The sequence below is a fragment of the Nycticebus coucang genome, chromosome 20 (assembly GCF_027406575.1).
Source record: "Nycticebus coucang isolate mNycCou1 chromosome 20, mNycCou1.pri, whole genome shotgun sequence".
NCBI lineage: Eukaryota > Metazoa > Chordata > Mammalia > Primates > Lorisidae > Nycticebus > Nycticebus coucang.
In genome coordinates, this window is record NC_069799.1 from 594,582 (window position 1) to 609,958 (window position 15,377).

The following is a 15,377-nucleotide window of genomic DNA, read 5'->3' on the forward strand; positions in this document are numbered from 1 at the left end:
AAAACACCCGGCTATTTTTGGTTGTAGTCAGCATTGTTGTCTGGCTGGGCCCAGGCTGGATTTGAACCCGCCAGTTCCAATCCTCATGGGTGGCGCCCTAGCCGCTGAGTTACAGGCGCCGAGCCTGTCAATGCTCTTAAAGAGCATTCATCTGCATCGTTATGGTGGCACGCTCGGAAAGATGGGGATGGGGGTGGAGGGGGAGGGGGGAAGAGACCAGGGACTGCTATTTTTGCCCTCTGCCCTAGACAGACAGAGGGCCTAGAGTTTCCGCACACTCTCACGCAGGCACGCACGCATCCCCCTGCGGTTCAGAGGTGGCTGCAGACAGCAGCTGGGTGGGGTCCCAGATGAAAAGGATTTAACAGTCGAGGAGCCTGAGGCCACGGGGACTACAGAGTGTGCCCTTAGCTCCGAAGGGTGGAGACCATTTTGCATTCGAATGAGGCTACCTGTGGAAGAGAGGAGGCGTGGGGATGGGGAGGGGCACTTCTGGAAGATACACTTTGTAACTCATTATCTGGCCTAAGGCTGCAATACAAGGTAGAACTTCCGCCGTACCCGCCTCCTCCAGTGGCTCGTCTCCGACCTACAGGCTTCTTCATCGTCCAAGCCTTTTCCTTTTTTTTTTTTTTTATTAAATCATAGCTGTGTACATCAATATGATCATGGGGCACCATACACTTGGTTCATAGACCATTTGACACATTTTCATGACATTAGTTGACATAGCCCTCCTGGCATTTTCTTAGTTACTTTGCTAAGACATTTACATTCCACATTTACCAAGCCTCACATATACCCTTGTAAGATGCACCAAAGGTGTGATCCTTTCAATGCCCCTCTCTCTACCCACCTCCCCCCTCCCTCCCCACCCTTTCCCCCTTCCCCCTATTCTTAGGTCGAAACTGGGTTATAGCTTTCATGTGAAGGTGCTAAATTAGTTTCATAGTAGGGGTGAGTACATTGGATACTTTTTCTTCCATTCTTGAGATACTTTACTGAGAAGAATGTGTTCCAGCTCCATCCATGTAAACATGAAAGAGGTAAAGACTCCATCCTTCTTCAAGGCTGCATAGTATTCCATGGTGTACATATACCACAATTTATTAATCCATTCGTGGATTGATGGGCATTTGGGTTTTTTCCATGACTTAGCCATTATGAATAGGGCTGCAATAAACATCTGGTACAAATATCTTTGTTATGATGTGATTTTTGGTCTTCTGGGTATATGCCCAGCAGAGGAATTACAGGATTGAATGGCAGATCTATTTTTAGATCTCTAAGTGTTCTCCATATATCTTTCCAAAAGGAATGTATTAATTTGCATTCCCACCAGCAGTGCAGAAGTGTTCTCTTTTCTCCACATCCATGCCAACATCTCTGGTCTTGGGATTTTGTGATATAGGCTAGTCTCACTGGAGTTAGATGATATCTCAAAGTAGTTTTGATTTGCATTTCTCTGATGATTAAAGATGATGAGCATTTTTTCATATGTCTGAAGGCCGCACGCCTGTCTTCTTCAGAGAAGTTTCTCTTCAAGTCCCTTGCCCAGCCTGCGATGGGATCACTTCTTCTTTTCTTGCTAATGCATTTGAGTTCTCTGTGGATTCTGTTTATTAAACCTTTGTCAGAGACATAACCTGCAAATATCTTCTCCCATTCTGTGGGCTGTTTGCTTGCTTTACTTACTATGTTCTTGACTGTGCAGAAGCTTTTTTAGATAGACAAAACCTCGTCACTTTAACCCATCAAAGAATCCCTTTAAAGTTCTCAACCTTTCTCCTGTTGTTGGTGACCCCCCCAAATATAAAATTATTTTCGTCGCTACTTCATAACTATAATTTTATGGGGTCATGACCCACAGGTTGAGAACCGCTGCTCGGAGGATGCCCTGCCTTTTGAAGGCAAACCCAGGTAACACTCTCCTGTATCGATTCTATGAGTTTACCCATAACCCCAAACCTCTAAAATGTCATAATACCAAGCAAACTGTAACTCAACCACAGCCAGACAGCTTGCTCAAGGTTTCTTACACGTGGCTCTCTGGCCACGTTCAAGAATGTTCGTTTTCCTGAGGTTGGGTGGCTTTCCATCGACAGGCTTCTGTGGATTCACGTGGGTTCATTTAAAAAAAAGGTGCACTAAGACGATAGGACCAAAAGAACTTAAAATGACACGGAGGGACCGGGCGTGGTGCCGGCTCACTGCCTGTAAGCCTAGAACTCTGGGAGGCCGAGGTGGGTGGATTGCTTGAGCTCAAGAGTTCCAGAGCAGCCTGAGCAAGAGCGAGACCCCTGTCTCTAAGTAAAAATAGAAAACCTGAGAGGAGAGGATCGCTCGAGCCCAAGAGTCGAAGATCCGTGGTGAGCTATGATGTTTGATAGACAACTGTGGCACTGTCTGTAATTAAATAATAGGGGGCAGAGGTGGTGGGTTCAAACCCAGCCAAGGCCAAGAACTATAATAAAAGGAAAATAAAAAAAGAAATAATGGGCTCCGGCACCTGTAGCTGAAGCGAGTAGGGAGACAGCCACCTACACCGGAGCTAGTGGGCTCGGTACCAGCCCCTGCCAGCCAAACAACAAAGACAACCCACAAATAGCCAGACGTTGTGGCAGGCGCCTGCCTATAGCCCTGGGTACTTGAGAGGATGAAGCAAGCGAATCAATTAAGCACAGGAGTTTGAAGTTGCTGTGAGCTGTGGCGCCTAGGCACGCTACCCTGGGCGACAGCTTAAGACTCTGTCTCAAAAAAAAAAATAAATTAGTAAAAAGTAAAAAAATAGAAAACAATAAAGGAAGGAAGGAAGAAAGAACACTCAAAGAGGAAAAGTAGTTCAGTGCCTGTGGCTCAGAGGAGTAGGGCACAGCCTCATATACCGGAGGTGGTGGGTTCAAACCCAGCCCAAGTCAAAAACAGCAGAAGAAAAATATTAAATAAATAAATAAATAGGCTGGGGTGGGGTGGAAGGGTGGTGCATAGCACTTTGGTTAATGCACCAACCACATCCACGAGGAGGCTGGCAGATTCCAGTTACGTGTTGTTGTTTCTTTGTTTTTTTTTTGTAGAGACAGAGTGTCACTTTATGGCCCTCGGGTAGAGTGCCATGGCATAACACAACTCACAGCAACCTCCAACTCCTGGGCTTAAGCGATTCTCTTGCCTCAGCCTCCCGAGTAGCTGGGACTAAAGGCGCCCGCAACAACGCGCAGCTATTTTTTGGTTGCAGTTCAGCCGGGGATGGGTTTGAACCCGCCACACTCGGTATATGGGGCCGGCGCCTTACAGACTGAGCCACAGGCGCCGCCCCTCAGTTAAGTTTTCGACCTTTATTTCTGATCTGTTCCGTTTTACAGGAGAGCTAAGTAGCCAAACACTGAGGCGCTGACCTGACCTGAACTGACCTGACCCGAGCCGAGGTGGAAGGGAATAACTCATAGGGTCTGTCCCCGCCCTTCCCCGCACCGCCTCCCCACTGGGCTTTGAGAGGATGGATCTGTCCTCCGGGGAACAGCTCCATACACACTCAAAGAAGTTACGGGCCGGGGGCGGTTGATCTCCAATGTAATGCTAGCATTCTGGGAGGCCAAGGCCGGTGGAGACAGGAGACGACCGCCCCCCTCCCCACCATAGTCCCAGCTTTTCGGGAGTCTGAAGAAAAAGCATCCCTGGAGCTCAAGAATTCGAGTTTGCCGTGACTTGTGAATGGCGCCACGCCACTCTTCCCAGTGAAGTTGGACTGAAAGTGTATCGCCAAAAAAAAAAAATAATAATAAATAAATATATAATCCCACACACATATACTGTCCTAGCTGGTTGTGTAGACGTGAATGAAGAAGAGTTGTTGTTTTTTTTTTTTGTAGAGACAGAGTCTCACTGTACCGCCCTGGGGTAGAGTGCCGTGGCGTCACACGGCTCACAGCAACCTCCAACTCTTGGGCCTACGCGATTCTCTTGCCTCAGCCTCCCGAGCAGCTGGGACTACGGGCGCCCGCCACAACGCCCGGCTATTTTTGTGTTGTGGTTTCGCCGGGGCTGGGTTTGAACCCGCCACCCTCGACATATGGGGCCGGCGCCCTACTCACTGAGCAACAGGCGCCGCCTGTTTTTTTGTTTGTTTGTTTTTTTTTAGATAGAAATGACACACCTCCTAGGCTCACACGCTGCCGAGTTCGCTCCTTAGCTCTAGTAGTTACACAGGAGGCAAGCAGTGCATATTGTCAGAACAACCGTTTCAGAATAAAGGGAGAGAGAGAATGAGAGGGGAGAGAGAGGGAGTGGGGAGAAAGGGAGGGAGAGAGGCAGGGAGAGAGAGAGAGGGAGAGAGAGAGAGAGAAGACGAACACCAAAGAAGGAACACGGGGTTTGGAGGGGCGAGGCGGGATTCCGAGCCTCAGGGGGACCAGAACTTAAACACGGCCGCCACCTGCTGGACTGACTATGCCAAAGCACGCAGAAGAGACATCTGGTCGACCGACAGGCGCTAAGGTCACAAGATGCCCGGTCTAAGGTCGGCCATGGACGTCTGGTCATCAGCGGGGCACTGTGGAGACCGAAGTTACGTAGCATCCGCATGTGCTCCACATGGGTGTCATGCCTCCCTGCCTGCCTGCCTGGCAGGAGAACCCGGGGTGCTCATTCTTAGCTAGCTCCGGTGTTTCATATGCAGGTGCGGGGGCCTGGGGGGGATGTTACCAGGAAAGGAGAGAAAGAAAGAGGAGAGGGAAGGAAGGAGGGAGGGATGTGTGTCGCAGCATCTTCTTTAGTAGTTCATAAGCGTCATGATCATGTGTTCGAGCACACGTGTGAGATGTGGAAAGAGAGAAACAAGGGAAAAAAGAAGAAAAAAGAAACCCCGAAAATGGTGCCTTTGGCCACGCAGTCAGAACAAGTCAGCAACCTGCAGAAACAGAGGACCGGTACGCTCCACAGCCAATTGGAGGCCCACAAGGGGTCAGGGGCTGGGTCCTCAGCGTGGGGGTTGCTCAGTTCAGAAACGCTTGTGCATGTGAGTGGGCGCAGCCCGTGGCTCAAGGAGTAGGGCGCCGGCACCATATTATACCGTGGGTGTTGGTTCAAGCCCAGACTCAGCCAGAACTGGAAAACAAAGAAACAAACAAATTTTTGGGAGCTCAACTCAGTGAGCTGAAGCGATCCGCCCACCTAGACCTCCCAAAGTGCTACGATTACAGGCCTGAGACACCTCACGTCGTCCAGCCTAATTCAATTTAGTTAAATATCATTCTCCCACACCTGGTTTCACTGTATCTGGAGAGATGTATGTGTTGCGGGGGGAAGCTATTGTTAAGAATAGAAGATAACGGGGGCGGGGCCTGCGGCTTAGTCAGCAGGGCTCCGGCACCATATACCGAGGGTGGTGGGTTCAAACCCAGCCCCAGCCGAACTGCAACCAAAAAATAGCGGGCGTTGTGGTGGGCGCCTGTAGTCCCAGCTACTCGGGAGGCTAGGGTAGGAGATTCACCTAAGCCCAGGAGTTGGAGGTTGCTGTGAGCTGTGTGACGCCACAGCACCCTACCGAGGGCAATAAAGTGAAACTTTGTCTCTACAAAAAAGAAAAAGAATAGAAGTTAACAGGTGGGGCCTGTGGGTGAAAGGAGTAGGGTGCCGGCCCCATGTACAGAGGTGGTGGGTGGCTAGAAAAACTGCCCCCTCCTCAAAATCTTTTAGTTGAAAGTGTTCACCTGTGGGCACCCCGCCACCCCCACCCCCACCCCCGCATATGCCGGAGGTGGCGAGTTCAAACCAAGCCCCGGCCAAAAACTGGAAAGAAAAACAACAAGAAAGAAGGAAGGAAGGAAGGAAGGAAGGAAGGAAGGAAGGAAGGAAGGAAGGAAGGAAGGAAGGAAGGAAGGAAGGAAGGAAGGAAGAAAGGAAGGACGGAAGGAAAATGAAAGAGTAAAAGTAGTTCAGTGCCTGTGGCTCAGAGGAGTAGGGCACCGGCCCCATGTAGCAGAGGTGGCGGGTTGAAACCGGGCCCCAGTCAAACACCGCAGACGAAGGAATATATTTAATAAATAAATAGATAAATAAATAGGCTGGCGTGGGGTGGGGGGGTGGTGCATAGCACAGTGGTTAAGGCTCCAACCACATCCACCGAGGAGGCTAGCGGATTCCAGCCCTGCATGACAAGCTAAACAACAATGACAACTCCAACAAAGCAAAACTAGCCCGGCATTGTGGCGGGCGCCTGTAGTCCCAGGTACTTGGGAGGCTGAGGCCAGAGTAATCGTTAACGCCCAAGAGTTGGAGGTTGTTGTGAGCTGTGACACCACACCACGGCAATCTACAGAGGGTGACTCAGTCAGAGTCTTCCTCACCAGAAAAAAAAAAAAATTAAATGAACTGAAAAATAAATAAATAAATATTAAAATCAATCAAATAAAGCACAGTTCCTGGAACAGAAACCCTTCCTCTACCCCCACTCCCGCTTTCCAGTCCAGAAAGAAACTTCAGTCATCAGTTAAGTTTTTTTGTTTTTTTTTTTTTTTTGTAGAGTGTCACTTTATGGCCCTTGGGTACAGTGCCATGGCATCACACAGCTCACAGCAACCTCCAGCTCCTGGGCTTAAGCGATTCTTTTGCCTTGGCCTCCTGAGTAGCTGGGACTACAGGCGCCCGCCGTAACGCCCAGCTATTTTTTGGTTGCAGTTCAGCGGGGCCGGGTTTAAACCCACCACCCTCTGTATATGGGGCCGGCGCCTTACCGACTGAGCCACAGGCGCTGCCCCTCAGTTAAGTTTTCGACCTTTATTCTGATCTGTTCCATTTTACAGGAGAGCTGAGTAGCCAAACATTGAGGCGCTGACCTGACCTCACCTGACCCGAGCCGAGGTTGAAGGGAAGAACACCTAGGATCTGTCCCCACCCTTCCCCGCACCGCCTCCCCACTGGGCTTTGAGAGGACAGATCTGTCCCAGCGGAACAGCTCCATACACACCCAAAGAAGTTACGGGGCCGGGGGCGGTTGATCTCCACTCTAATGCTAGCATTTTGGGAGGCAGAGGCCGGTGGAGACAGGAGATGACTGACCCCCTCCACACCATAGTCCCAGTTGTTCGGGAGTCTGAAGCAAAAGCATCCCTGGAGCTCAGGAATTCGAGTTTGCTGTGATTTGTGAATGGCGCCACACCGCTCTTCCCAGTGAAGGTGGACTGAGAGTGTATCGCCAAAAAATATATATAAATAAATAAATATATAATCCCACACACATATACTGTCCTAGCTGGTTGTGTAGACGTGAATGAAGAAGAGTTGTTTTTCTTTTTTTTTTAGATAGAAATGACACACCTCCTAGGCTCACATGATGCTGAGTTCCCTCCTTAGCTCTAGTAGTTACACAGGACGCAAGCAGTGCATATTGTTAGAAAAAACGTTTCAGAATAAAGGGAGGGAAAGAATGAGGGAGGGGTGGGGGGGAGAAAGGGAGGGAGAGAGAGAAGACGAACACGAAAGAAGGAACACGGGGTTTGGAGGGGCGAGGCGGGATTCCGAGCCTCAGGGGTACCAGAACTTAAACACGACCGCCACCTACTGGACTGACTACGCCAAAGCACGCAGAAGAGACATCTGGTCGATCGACAGGCGCTAAGGTGACAAGATCCCCGGTCTAAGGTCGGCCACGGACGTCTGGTCATCGGCGGGGCACTGTGGAGACCGAAGTTACGTAGCACCCACATGTGCTCCACATGGGTATCATGCATGCCTGCCTGCCTGCCTGGCAGGAGAACCGTGCCATTGCCTGGGGGGGATGTTACGAGGGAAGGAGAGAAAGAAAGGGGAGACGGAGGGAAGGAGGGAGGGATGCATGTCGCAGCATCTCCTTTAGTAGTTCATAAGCGTCATGATCATGTGTTCGAGTACACATGAGAGATGTGGAAAGAGAGAAAGAGAGAAACAAGGGAAAAAAGAAGAAAAAAGAAACCCCGAAAGTGGTGCCTTTGGCCACGCAGTCAGAACAAGTCAGCAACATGCAGAATTAGAGGACCGGCATGCTCCGCAGCCAATTGGATAACCACATGAGTTCAGGTGCTGGGGCCTCAGCGGGGGCTTGCTTAGTTCAGAAACGCGTGTGTGTGTGAGTGGGCACAGCCCGTGGCTCAATGAGTAGGGCGCTGGCCCCGTATAAAGAGGATGGTGGGTTCAAACCCAGCCCCGGCCAAACTGCAACCAAAAAATAGACGGGCGTTGTGGCGGTCACCTGTTGTCCCACCTACTCCGGAGGCTGAGGCATGAGAATCGCCTAAGCCCAGGAGTTGAAGGTTGCTGTGAGCTGTGTGACGCCACGGCACTCTATCGAAGGCAGTAAAGTGAACCTCTGTCTCTACAAAAAATAAAAAGAATAGAAGATAATGGGTGGCACCTGTGGGTGAAAAAAGTAGGGTGCCGGCCCCATATACAGAAGTGGTGGGTGGAGAAAAAAACTGCCCCCTCAACAAAATCATTTAGTTGAAAAGTTCGACTGCGGGACCCCAGCGCAGGGGGCATATGCCGGAGCATATGCGGGGGCATATGCCGGAGGTGGAGGGTTCAAACCCAGCCCCGGACAAAAACTGCAAAAAAAAAAAAAACAAGAAAGAAGGAAAGAAGGAAGGGAGGGAGGGAGGGAGAAAGGGTGGAAGGGAGGGAAGGGAGAAAAATCAAAGAGTAAAAGTAGTTCTGTTCCTGTGACTCAGAGGAGTCGGGCACCAGCCTCATATACCAGAGGTGGCATGTTCAAACCTGGCCCCAGTTAAAAACCGCAGAAGAAGAAAACTATTAAATAAGTAAATAAATAAGTAGGCTGGGGTGGAGGGGGGTGTGCATAGCACACCAACAACATCCACCGAGCAGGCTGGTAGATTCCAGCCCTGCCTGGCAACCTAAACAGCAGAGACACCTGCAAGAAAGCAAAAAAAGCCCGGCGTTGTGGCGGGCTCCTGTAGTCCCAGGTACTTGGGATGCGGAGGCCAGAATATCATTAAGGCCCAAGAGGTGGAGGTTGCTGTGAGCTGTAACACCACACCACGGCAATCTACGGAGGGTGACTCAGTCAGAGTCTGCCTCACCAAAAAAAAAAAAAAAAAAAATCAAATATATTAAAAATAAATAAATAAATATTAAAATCAATCAAATAAAGAAGTAAATAGTCACATAGCACAGTTCCTGGAACAGAAACCCTCCCTCTCTCCCCACCCCCGCTTTCCAGTCCAGAGAAAACTTCAGTCTTCAGTTAAGTTTTTTTTTTTTTTTTTGTAGAGACAGAGTTTCACTTTATTGCCCTCCGTAGAGTGCCATGGCATCACACAGCTCACAGCAACCTCCAAATCCTGGGCTTAGGCAATTCTCCTGCCTCAGCCTCCCGAGTAGCTGGGACTACAGGCACCCGCCACACCGCCCGGCTATTTTTTTGTTGCAGTTTGGCCAGGGCTGGGTTTGAACCTGCCACCCTCGGCATATGGGGCCGGCGCCCTGCTCACTGAGCCACAGGTGCCGCCTTCAGTTAAGTTTTTGACCTTTATTTCTGATCTGTTCCATTTTACAGGAGAGGTAAGTAGCCAAATACTCAGGCACTGACCTAACCTGACCTGACCTGACCTGACGTGACCCGAGACGAGGTTGAAGGGAAGAACTCCTAGATCTGTCCCCGCCCTTACCCGCACTGCCTCCCCACTGGGCTTTGAGAAGACGGATCTGTCCTCCTCGGAACGGCTCCTTACACACACAAAGAAGTTATGGGGCCGGGGGCTGTTGATTTCCACTGCAATGCTAGCATTCTGGGAGGCCAAGGCCCGGTGGAGACTGGAGACGACCGCCCCCCTCCCCACCATAGTCCCAGCTGTTCGGGAGTCTGAAGCAAAAAGCATCTCTGGAGCTCAAGAATTCGAGTTTGCTGTGACTTGTGACGGCGCCACACAGCTCTTCCCAGTGAAGGTGGAGTGAGAATGTATCACCAAAAATAAATAAGTAAATAAATATATAATCCCACACACAGATACTGTCGTAGATGGTTGTGTAGACGTGAATGAAGAAGGTTTTTTTTTTTTTTTTTAGATAGAAATGACACACCCCATAGGCTCTCAGGCTGCCGAGTTCGCTCCTTAGCCCTAGTAGTTACGCAGGAGGCAAGCAGTGCCTATTTTTAGAATAAACGTTTCAGAAGAAAGGGAGAGAGAGAAAGGGGGAGGGGAGAGAGAGAGAGATGGGGCGGAGAGAGAGAGAGAGAGAACACGAACACGAACATGAAAGAAGGAACACGGGTTGGGGACGGGCGAGGCGAGGCTCGGAGTCTCAGGGTGACCAGAACTTGTACATGGCCGCCACCTGCTGGACAGCTTACGCCAAAGCACGCAGAAGAGACATCTGGTCGACCGACAGGTGCTAAGGTGACAAGATCCCCCGTCTTAAGTCGGCCACAGACGTCTGGTCAATGGCAGGGCACTGTGGAGACCGAAGTTACGTAAAACCCACACTTGCTCCACATGCATGCATGCCTGCCTGCCTGGGAGGAGAACCCAGGTTGCTCATTCTTAGCTAGCTCCAGTGTTTCATATGGAGGTGCCGGGCCGAGCTGGGGGTTAAGAGGGAAGGAGAGAAAGAAAGGGGAGAGGGAGGGAAGGAGAGAGGGATGTGTGTCACAGCATCTCCTTTAGTAGTTCATAAGCGTCATGATCGTGTGTTCAAGAATACGTGTAAGATGTGGAAAGAGAGAAAGAAGTGAAAACAGAAGAAAGAAGAAACCCCGAAAGTGGTGCCTTTGGCCACGCAGTCGGAGCAAGTCAACAACCTGCAGATACAGAGGACGGGCACGCTCCGCAGCCAGTCGGAGGCCCCCAAGAGGTCAGGTGTGTTGCGTGACCGGAGACACGAATGAACAGCAGCTTTGCCGTGGGTGTAAACTCGCTCCTGTAATTATTAAGTCAAGAAACAGACTACACGCCCTTAGATGAGATGAAATAGTATGTAGCAAAATTCTTTATTCCAAGTTTTAGTTTTATACTCTTCCAGTCATGTACACACCTAATCTATTATCTACTAGTTTCATCATCTGATCTTCTTTTTTACATATCTGTAATTTAACTTGAAAGGAAATATTTATCGTATCAATGCAATCACTTGTGTAGTAAATCTCTTCCTCTAAACAGTGACTAGTTTCCAAGCAGGTCACAAGGATGAAAGTAGCCAGAGGGGAACAGAGTTGATAGAAGAATACTCAGTATGAAGTAATGACTGTGTCCTTCCCTCGGGGCAGAGTACCTATGTTAACCCTCTGGCCCGTATCTCTGAGGAAGGGTGTCATGCCCTTGGATCTCAGGCTTCACGGGGTATACAGCTTCAGAGAAAAGGCCTGAGGAATTTTCCAACTCCAAAAAAGCCTAACTCTGTGAGTAACCCAGGGGGGTCCAGGTCTCTTTAAGCCTCTGGAAGAAAAGCAAGTCATTTTAAACTCGCACGGAATTTGCTTTGTGTGCTTGATGTAGGATAAGTTTATTTCTAAATATTATCCTAAACAGGTGCTGGGGCCTCAGCGGGGGATTGCTCAGTTCAGAAACGTGTGTGCGTCTGAGTGGGCGCAGCCCATGGCTCAAGGAGTAGGGCACCGGCCCCATATTATACCGTGGGTGTTGGTTCAAGCCCAGCCCCCGCCAGAACTGGAAAACAAACAAATAAACAAACCAAAAAATTTTCAGGAACTCAACTCAGTGAGCTGAAGTGATCCGCCCACTTAGATCTCCCAAAGTGCTACGATTACAGGCCTGAGCCACCTCAGGACACCCAGCCTAATTCGATTTAGTTACATATCATTCTCCCACACCTGGTTTCACTGTATCTGGAGAGACGTATGTGTGGCTGGGGGAAGCTATTGTTAAGAAAAGAAGATAACGGGTGGCGCCTGTCGGTGAAAGGAGTAGGGTGCCAGCCCCATAAACGGAGGTGGTGGGTGACAAAAAACACTGGCCCCTCCCCAAAATCATTCAGTTGAAAGAGTTCGCCTGTGTCCCCCACCCCACCCCGCATATGCCGGAGGTGGCAGGTTCAAACCCAACCGTGGGGAAAAAAATGGAAAAAAAAAAAGAAAGAAGGAAGGAAGGAAGGGAGGGAAGGAGGAAGGGACACAGGGAAGGAAGGAAGGAAGGAAGGAAGGAAGGAAGGAAGGAAGGAAGGAAGGAAGGAAGGAAGGAAGGAAGGAAGGAAGGAAGGAAGGAAGGTCAAAGAGTAAAAGTAGTTCAGCGCCTGGGGCTCAGAGGAGTAGGGCACCGGCCCCATATACTAGAGGTGGCGGGTTCAAACCCGACCACAGTCAAAAACCGCAGGTGAAGAAAAATATTAAATAAATAAATAAATGAATAAATAAATAAATAGGCTGGGGTGGGGTGGGGGGGTGGTGCATAGCACAGTGGTTAAGGCACCAACCACATCCACCGAGCAGAGTGGCGGATTCCAGCCCTGCCTGGCAAGCTAAACAACAGAGACAACTGCAAGAAAGCAAAAAAAGCCCCACGTTGTGGCGGGCTCCTGAATTCCCAGGTACTTGGGAGGCTGAGCCCAGAGAATCGTTAACGCCCAAGAGGTGGAGTTTGCTGTGAGCTGTGACCCCACACCACGGCAATCCACGAAGGGTGACATAGTGAGAGTCTGCATCACCCAAAAAAGAAAAATCAAATAAATTAAAAATAAATAAATAAATATTAAAATCAATCAAATAAAGAAGTAAATAGTCACGTAGCACAGTTCCTAGGACAGAAACCCTCCCTCTCTCCCCACCCCCGCTTTCCAGTCCAGAGAAAACTTCAGTCTTCAGTTAAGTTTTTGACCTTTATTTCTGATCTGTTCCGTTCTACAGGAGAGGTAAGTAGCCAAATACTCAGGCACTGACCTAACCTGACCTGACCTGACCTGACCTGACGTGACCCGAGACGAGGTTGAAGGGAAGAACTCCTAGGATCTGTCCCCGCCCTTACCCGCACCGCCTCCCCACTGGGCTTTGAGAAGACGGATCTGTCCTCCACGGAACAGCTCCTTACACACACAAAGAAGTTATGGGGCCAGGGGCTGTTGATCTCCACTGCAATGCTAGCATTCTGGGAGGCCAAGGCCGGTGGAGACCGGAGACGACCGCCCCCCTGCCCCACCATAGTCCCAGCTGAGATGGGAGGAGACCGGGCCAGACCGGAGTAGACCAGCTGAGACCGGACCAGACCGGACAAGACTGGCTGAGACCGGACCAGACCGGCTCAGACTGGCTGTGACCGGCTCAGATCGGCTCAGACCAGACAAGACCGGCTCAGACCAGCAAAGACCGGACCAGACTGGCTCAGACTGGCTCAGACCGGACCAGACCGGCTCAGACCAGCTGAGAACAGAGCAGACCGGCTCAGACTGGCTCAGACAAGACCAGACCAGCTCAGACCGGACCAGACCGGCTCAGACCAGCTCAGACCAGCTGAGACCGGACCAGACCAGCTCAGACCGGCTCAGACCGGACCAGACCATCTCAGAGCGGCTCAGAACGGACCAGACCGTCTCAGACTAGCTGAGACCGGTCCAGACCGGCTCAGACTGGCTCAGACTGGCTTAGACCAGCTCAGACCGGACCAAACCGGCTCGAACCGGCTCAGAGTGGCTCACACTGGCTCAGACCAGCTCAGACCAGCTCAGAACGGACCAGACAGGCTCAGACAGGCTGAGACCGGACCACACCAGCTCAGACTGGCTCAGACCAGACCAGACCGGCTCAGACCGGACCAGACCAGCTAAGACCAGCTGAGACAGGAACAGACTGGCTCAGACCAGACCAGACCGGCTGAGACTGGACCAGACTGGCTCAGAGCAGCTCAGACCGTCTCAGACCAGACCAAACCGGCTCAGACCCGCTCAGACTGGACAAGACCAGCTCAGACCGGCTCAGACCAGACCAGACGGGCTCATACCGGCTCAGACCGGCTCAGACCGGACCAAACCGGCTCAGTCCAGACAAGACCGGCTCAGACTGGCTCAGACCGGACCATAGCGGCTCAGACCGGCTCAGACCGGACCAGACCAGCTCAGACCGGCTGAGACCAGCTCAGACCAGCTCAGACCGGCTGAGACCATACCAGACCGGCTCAGACCGGCTGAGACCGGACCAGACCAGCTCAGACCGGCTCAGACCGGCTCAGACCGGACAAGACCAGCTCAGACCGGCTCAGACCGGACCAGACCACCTCAGACTGGCTGAGACCAGACCAGACCACCTCAGACCGGCTGAGACCTGACCAGACCAGCTCCGACCGGCTGAGACTGGACCAGACTGGCTCAGACCGGACCAGACCGGCTCAGACTGGCCGAGACCAGACCAGACCAGACCAGACGGGCTGAGACCGGACCAGACCGGCTGAGACCGGACCAGTCCAGACCAGACCGGCTGAGAGCGGCCCAGACTGGTCCAGACCGGCTGAGACCAGACAAGACCGTGCTCTCTCTCCTCTGCAGTGAAGCCTCCCTGGCCATTCCGGGCCATGCCGTCACTCCTCCTATGCAGTGAAGCCTCCCTGGCCATGCCAGGCTGTGCTCTCACTCCTCTTCAGTGAAGCCTCAATGACCGTGCCGGGCTGTACTCTCACTCCCCTTCAGTGAAGCCTCCTTGGCCGTGCCGGGCTGTGCTCTCAGTCCTCCTCTGCAGTGAAGCCTCCCTGGCCGTGCCGGGCTGTGCTCTCCCTCCTCCTCTTCAGTGAATCCTCCCTGGCCGTACCAGGTTGTGCCCTCACTCCTCTGCAGTGAAGCCTCCCTGGCCATGCAGGGCAGTGCTCTCACTTCTCTTCTATAGTGAAGCCTCCCTGGCCATGCTGGGCTGTGATCTTACTCATCTTCAGTGAAGCCTCCCTGGCCATGCCAGGCTGGGCTCTCACTCCTCCTATACAGTGAAGCCTCCTTGGCCATGCTGGGCTGTGCTCTCACTCCTCTTCAGTGAAGTCTCCCTGGCCGTGCTGGGCCATGATGTCACTCCTCCTCTTCAGTGAAGCCTCCCTTGCCATGCTGGACTGTGCTCTCACTCCTCCTGTGCAGTGAAGCCTCCCTGGCCGTGCCAGGCTGTGCTCTCACTCTTCAGTGAAGCCTCCCTGGCTGTGCCGGACTGTGTTCTCACTCCTCTTAATTGAAGCCTCCCTGACCGTGCCGGGCTGTGCACTCACTCCTCCTCTGCAGTGAAACCTCCCTGGCAATGCTGGGCTGTGCTCTCCCTGCTCATTTGCAGTGAAGCTTCCCTGACGGTGCCGGGCTGTGCTCGCTCTCCTCTGCGGTTGAGCCTCCCTGGCTGTGCCAGGCTGTGCTCTCACTCCTCTTCAGTGAAGCCTCTCTAGCCGTGCCGGGCTGTGCTCCAACTCCCCCTCTGCAGT

At 51.7% G+C, this 15,377-nt stretch overlaps 1 protein-coding gene across 1 annotated transcript in view; it reads right to left on the minus strand.

Moving 5' to 3' along the window:
* Positions 1–14,503, minus strand: part of LOC128573085 (NADH dehydrogenase [ubiquinone] flavoprotein 2, mitochondrial-like) — a 114,145-nt gene extending 99,642 nt beyond the window's left edge. The window contains exons 1-3 of the mRNA XM_053573287.1: positions 14,405–14,503; positions 12,972–13,085; positions 9,660–9,779 (exon numbers count right to left, since the gene is read on the minus strand). Coding sequence (XP_053429262.1) covers positions 9,660–9,779; positions 12,972–13,085; positions 14,405–14,503 — 333 coding nt within the window. The remainder of the gene's footprint in view (positions 1–9,659; positions 9,780–12,971; positions 13,086–14,404) is intronic.
* Positions 14,504–15,377: the final 874 nt, after the last annotated feature.